Consider the following 6,815-nt stretch of genomic DNA (forward strand, 5'->3'; position numbering starts at 1 on the left):
TAAAAATAAAAGTACTTTTGTTGTTTTCAATTCAAATATTTCTAATAGTTCAAAAATTTAAAATTAACTTTTTTCAGCTTTAACGGAAACAAATAATTTATCTTTTGTTTGAATTTCAAAAAAAAAAAAACATTATTTTTTACCCTTTAGAGCGGTTTGTTGTTTAACTTAAAGTCACTCTCAAAAAAGATGTTCTTTGGATTTTTTAAAAAAAAATTAGACGTAGTAGTGATGATTTTAGAATCCTGGTTTGATAACGATTTAAAGTCGAGAATCGATTGGATAGTTGAATTTGTTGATCCGAAAAATTCGATCAACCCAACCCAATCCTACTCATACGGTTTGAGTCGGATTATGAATTTATTTTATGTATTGAGTTAATTTATGGATTTTCGTAATATGTAACAGTTCAATCTAACCTAACCCAACCCACCGACACTCTTAGAGCATATCTCTTGACCTTTCGAGTTATGCTCAAGCTAATTTGAAAAAAATTATTCTTTGAATTTTTTTGACAAAAATATGTTTACTGTTAAGGATAGTTGACCGACGAAAACATGCTTATTCGGATGCTGACTGGGTTGGTTGTTCTGATACTCGTCGTTCTACATCCGGCTATTCTATTTATCTTAGTGACAATCTCGTTTCTTGGAGTGCCAAAAAGCAACCTACCGTTTGACGCTCCAGCTGTGAATCTGAGTATCGTGCTTTTGCCACGACTACTATTGAACTTCTTTGGGTTACGCATCTTTTGCATGACCTCAAGATCCTTATTTCACAGCAGCCCTTACTCTTATGTGACAACAAAAGTGCTATTTTTTTTAGCTCTAATTCCGTTTCTCACAAGCGGGCCAAACATGTTGAACTAGATTATCATTTCCTTCGAGAACTTGTTATTGCTAGCAAACTTCACACACAATATGTACCTTCCCATCTCTAAATTGCTGACATATTCACAAAAAGTATTTCTCGACCTCTCTTCGAATTTTTCAGAACCAAGTTTCACGTTCGTTCAAATCCGACACTCAGCTTGACCATTTATTACGCCTTACCATATTTGCCTCTTTATTAAAGGCAAATATATTGTATTCATTTACCATATTTCTCTATTCCGTAGACGATTATAAATAAAGAACTTTCACCACTATTTAAGTGGGGTGGTTTCAACAAACATTTTCATTTACACGTCCATATTTTTTATTTATCAACTGCAAAGATCGCATATAAATATAACATATATATAGAGAGAGAGAGAGAATGAAATGAACATATTTCTACCACATTTAATAGCAACAATACAACACCCTAATGTATATGGCTAACCTATTCTTCTTCTCCACCCATCTCTCTTTTTTCAACCATTGCATTCAATTCCTCTTTTGCTTTTCTTCAATGTTCCTTACACCAACCATTTGTTATTCAAAATCGTCCTTGCGTAATTGGAAAGTCGTACCTGCTGACCAGCACGGATCTTTTGTTAACTAGCGATGACTTATACGGAGAAATGAAAAATCGTCCAGTGTTGACTCAGTGGTCAATTAAATGAGTTTAAGTTATGATGGTTACCACTTAAAATTTAATGTCATCGTTTGGTGATCTTAACAATCAAATGTAATAGGGTTAGACAACTTGGTCCGATCAATTAGTTGTGAGATCTCATATCGGTTGGAGAGAGGAATGAAGCATGCCTCATAAGAGTGTGGAAATAATAGACGTGTTTTAAAACCATGAGGCTACAGTGATACGTAACTGGTCAAAATGGATAATATTTACTAGCGGTGGGCTTGAACGGTTACATAGATGAGTTTAAAAAAATGTTGAGTAAGATTCAATTTTGATTTGGAACCATTGGACTTAGTCGTATTTGTATTTATTGCCATTTGATGCTATGTCTATGTTACCTAAATTAATCCACTTAATGACTAACAAAATCATGTGCTTCATCATAATCATCTCATTCTCCATTTAAAAGATTCAATTAGGAGTGTTGTAGTTTGGGTTCGGATGAATAACTAGAATGTACACCAAATTTATTTTTAAATATGTATTTCTAGAATACCCAAATATTTTTATTCTTAAAATACTTTAATTTCGATAAACAAATTATGAGTATTTACACAAGGGCTAATTATGACGTAAAATATACATAGTGGCTAATTATGGTAATAAAATAACAAAGTTACTAAATCTTAGAGGAAGATTAAGGATTTTCATTTTGATGCTATATAAAGTCTGTATGTTATTTTTGTAAAATAGAAGAGTCGTAAAAGAAGCATTTGTGCTCCTCTTTAAAACTAAGTTTTTTGCAATTTTATGTAGTCAGATTGCATACTTAGAATCATTCAAGCCTGACATATCAATCTTGCTTGTGAAGTGATTCGAATCTCAAACAAGCGTTCTTACCTGAAATATTTGATCAACAAGATAATCTAAATCTTACTTCCGTAACCAAGGGCTCAACCACTGTTCTCTTCCTTAACCAATTGCCCACAACTAATGAAAAGAGAGTTTACATAGGAATGTGTTCAAGTCATGTGATCACATACCCAACATTCAACTCTGACGGATATTAGATCTTAGGTAGTCTTAACTTGAATCAATTTTTTTTCAAGCTTTTCATTATTTACACACCCGTTTGTTTCCACAAGACCGATCCATATGGATCCATGATAGTTCCAAACACCATAAACAACAACCTCAAACATTGTCCCATAAACAAATATCCCAAAACATTGAAATATAGAAGCAGACAACAATGACCAGAATAAGAATATTTGATATTTATTCGTAGAACAAATGTCTTTAAAAGAACAAAGCACAAAGAGAACTTACTCTTTTAAGATTACAATAATAATAATAATAATAATCTGTTCTTCCTATTGTTTCATGCGCTTTAAGCAAGAAAGCAAACTTCAGCAGCAGTCAACAGCATTCTAAGTTTAAAAGACTACAAACACACAAGTTATTTCGTCATCTCTGACGAAGTTATTTCGTCATCTCTACCAACTCGTCGACCTCGTGTCAGCTGTTACAAACTTAAAAGCCACAAAATTCTTAACTTTTCATACTGCCATGAAACTAAGTAAATTATGGGACATCATGAGTGCCACAGAAGAGTAATAATTCAAGACTAACCTGTTTACTTCCAAAATTTTTATACCAAATGAATGGTCTTATCTAATAAACTTATAACAAAATACAGTGTAACATACCTGTGAACCGAGAAGACTTTGTCCGCAGGTTGCATAAGATGTGTATATCAACAAAGGAACCTCTCTTCACGGGGTTCATTAGTGTCGTTTAGCCTTCTTTGTACCTTGGATTCATCAATATAGCTTTGATATAAATAAGTAAAAAAACCCCATATGGCGAGAAACAAAGCAATGATCTTCACACCATTCATCTTGTCATGGAAAACTATAAGAGCTGCAAGGGGTGTAATGGCTAAGGACACAGTACTGATAGCATTGGAGAAGAGGGACGACACGACGAAAATCAAGGCAACGATGCCGACCGAACATGTCTGCCAAGCCACAGCAGTCCCGACCAAAGTCAACACATAAGAAACTGTTCCCTTGCCAAAGCTTGCCATTTCATTAGGCAAACTCTTCCATTCAGCACTAGCGAAAAGAGCTAAAACAGAGACAATTGTGGCAACCAAAGATGTATAGATTTGCATTTCCAACACCACAGAAAAGGTCTCCTTCTTCATAACCTTCTGAAAGGAAAGCTCCATAAGAGAAAGGATTAAAGCATATAAAGCTGAAGCTGCAAGGGAACAAATGAATCCAATGAAATATTTCGACTTAGAGACTCCAACAGGATGTTCTGGATCATCGTTGACAGCTAAAAGTGCAGAAGACGAGGAAAGGATAATCACAGAGTTTAAAATCAAAATTGTGAACTTTTGGGAGTTGATGAAGTAGGAGAAAACTGCATTGAAAGCTAATTGGCTAGCACAAACAAGTGAGTAAGTGGAGGCAGAAAGGTACACCAGCCCAGCTGAATACAACCAGTTATCAAGAGCCATAAGGGAACCAAGCGAAAAATAGATTAACAAAAGAATTAGCATGGATGGTGGGTTAGCGGAAGAAGAAGTATCCATGGGGGAACGGATAAGGAAGAAGGGGATAAAAAGAATTGGGAAGGCAGCAGTTTGAACAATAGTTGCCATCCATTTACTACTCCCACCCTGATCATAGTAAAATCTCCCTAGCAAAACAGCAGCAGCTTGACCCACAATGAGGAAAAATATGTTGAGTGACACAAAGAGCCACCATTCCCAGCGTTTTAGATTAGCTAAAGGAAGTTCATTACCAGAAGTTTCTTCTTCATCCAGTATTGATTGTTGGTTATCTGTATTTGATATGAGAAAAAAATAAAAATAAAAAGAGTTTTAGATTAGCTAAAGGAAGTTCATTACCAGAAGTTCCCTCTTCTTCCACTATTGATTGTTGGTTATCTGTATTTGATATGGAAAAAAGTAAAAATGAAAAGAGTTAGGTACGAGTAGAAAGGAAATGGAATTAGCAAATAAGAAACTGGATAGGTTTTTGAAATCAGATCATGAGGATAATTGAACTGACAGTGCAAACAAGTATTTTGGGGGTAGAAAAAGGATGGTCATTGAGGAACAAAAGCTAAACTAAGACATAAAAGTCATGGAAAAGAAGCACGAACACAAACACAAGATATACACACGGTTCAACACAAACAGGCTGACACGTTAGTTTTTTAAAAAATACTAAGATACAGGGGCAACAAGGACAACGGTCATAATCACATTCTTATGGTAGAGAGACAGCGATTGTGCAGCACCTATTTTAACCCAACGAACAAGTCAGCCGTGAGAAATTCGGACTTCGCAGACAACGTTGGCATATGCTCAAGCCTCAAGTCACGTTTGAGAGAAATGTTTTGAAAAACGTGATCAAGAAAATACATTGAAAACAATGTTATAAGCTAAAAGCGATCAGTCAACAATAACAGTTTTGCTAGCATATAACCCAGGTCAGAAGAAGTGATGACTAATCATATCCCCTATAGTACATTTTGGGATATTTTAGCCTTGACAATCGTACACATGATTTTAGTGAAGGATCATACACCCCTGTATTGATACAACATTAAATAGTAAAAGTTTATCTAAGATGAAAGCATGTAAAAGGGGTTTGGAATGGATATGCGGCCATGATTACACGTCTTGGACAAGCATGACCGAGAAATCCGATGTACGGCCATGACCATGACATAAAGAGCGTATAGAAAATAAAGAACCAGAAGTTTCAGTACTTCATAGACTCAATGGAAGAAGCCAGTGTCCACGAAGTGAACATATTTAAAGACAGAGAGATTTTCTTAAAAAAAAAAAACTCTCAAGAATCTTCAATCTCCCTCTTTTCAAAAGCAAAGAGAGATTGCCAGAAGAATGTGTATAATCGGACCAGTAAATCAAAAGAGACTGTACAGCATTAAGGAGGCCACTTCAATTAGCCATCCAAACATCACAAAAAAACAGTATATAAAATTAAAAAAAAAAAAAAAAAATCCCGTCAGAAACCATTCTTCAGGTAGGAATTAACATATTGCTAACGGGGCTACTTCGATCAAACGATTCAAATCAATTCATCATGGATTAACAATAGAGCATTAAATGAACAAACAAAACAAAAAGAATCAAACACGATTTCACTCTCATTCCAAACAACTCAAACCCACAATCCCTAATAAAACAGTAGGCCATGAACGTCAAGAACTCAACGAAAAGACCTAAATAGAAAACAAGGAAAATTTCAACTCAACCGAGCCTCAGAATAATACACAAAAACGCAAAAACAGAAATCTAAGCTTGAGAATTCCATTAACGTCTCTCTTTCTCCATGATTCTAAGCATCAATGAAATCAAATTTCTGAGTGCATTACGAATTTAAACCATATCTAAACAACCATTGATTCAACTACTTGAGAATGAAAATTGAAAGAGAGAAAAACCTGTCATGCTGTTGAAACGGGAAGAAGCTCTGCCTCGGAAACAGAGAAGCAGATTGGAAAAAGGGCTTTCGGTTTCTTTTTTTTTTTTTTTGCTTTTGAAGAGAATTGAATTTAATCGTTAATTAATTAATTATGCTGATTTGGAGCTCTTAAAAGGCGCCACGTGTACATCAGCAGCTCCAACATTGATTCCTAAATAGTCGGATTATAAATTTCCTAAGAACCTATTAGAATTTTATGAAAACATTAGGACTAAATAGACCAACTTCCAGTAGAAGAGAGATACATATATAAATCCAGACCACATCTGATTCAGACCAATTTTAAGAATGATTTTCCTAAGATGCATGTAAGTGAAAATAAAACATGTCGGAAAGACTTGTGTCGATCTATATAGATAATCTTCACTCTTAGAAGCGAGGAGTAGATAAAGTAATCATGTCCAAGAGAATGTCGAGGCCATTAAGGGTCGGAGACGGGATTATATTTTCATCACCTTTCAACACATATAAATATATATAATGATTTTTGGGCCATATTAAAAAAATTAAATTAGTTAATTTTAAGACTCTAATGGTAATATTTTAATGATTAAAAATATGTTTATCGGATTCATTTTTTACATTTTATGAACATTATTAAACTAAAATATAAGATAGATTCTTAATCTAACACGAAATTGAAAGATTAGAGCATAAAATTCAATATCAAACCTAATAAATCAGTTGGTTTTTAAATTTTTCAAAGAAATTAGTGACGGATGGAGACAAAATTGAAAGTTTAGAGATCTATTAGAATTTTTTTTTTTTTTTTTTTTTTTTTTT

General features: G+C 34.2%; 1 protein-coding gene across 5 annotated transcripts; it reads right to left on the reverse strand.

Moving 5' to 3' along the window:
* Positions 1-2,852: 2,852 nt before the first annotated feature.
* On the reverse strand, positions 2,853-6,082 carry LOC111464447 (probable purine permease 11). Of its 5 annotated transcripts, XR_002714039.1 has the most exons (5): positions 5,992-6,082; positions 4,424-4,462; positions 3,397-4,356; positions 3,213-3,316; positions 2,853-3,078 (listed from the first exon to the last, which is right to left on the reverse strand). XR_002714039.1 is itself a non-coding variant. In XM_023108651.1 (4 exons), exons 1-3 carry the CDS (start codon positions 5,996-5,998, stop codon positions 3,260-3,262), a joined length of 1,143 nt encoding a protein of 380 aa, XP_022964419.1. In that variant the 5' UTR covers positions 5,999-6,082; the 3' UTR covers positions 2,853-3,078; positions 3,213-3,259. The 5 variants fall into 5 exon arrangements, 4 of the variants coding, with proteins under 4 accessions (XP_022964419.1, XP_022964421.1, XP_022964418.1 ...); XM_023108651.1 differs by having other exon boundaries at positions 3,213-4,356; XM_023108653.1 differs by having other exon boundaries at positions 3,042-3,316.
* Positions 6,083-6,815: the final 733 nt, after the last annotated feature.

This window comes from Cucurbita moschata, unplaced genomic scaffold (genome assembly GCF_002738365.1).
Source record: "Cucurbita moschata cultivar Rifu unplaced genomic scaffold, Cmos_1.0 Cmo_Scf00030, whole genome shotgun sequence".
Classification (NCBI taxonomy): Eukaryota; Viridiplantae; Streptophyta; class Magnoliopsida; order Cucurbitales; family Cucurbitaceae; genus Cucurbita; species Cucurbita moschata.

Excerpts from the sequence above, each read along its gene's own strand:
- LOC111464447 (XM_023108651.1), bottom strand. Across the intron at positions 4,357-4,423 it reads GGAAGAAGAGGGAACTTCTG|ATAACCAACAATCAATACTG; the intron begins GTAATGAACTTC and ends TATCAAATACAG.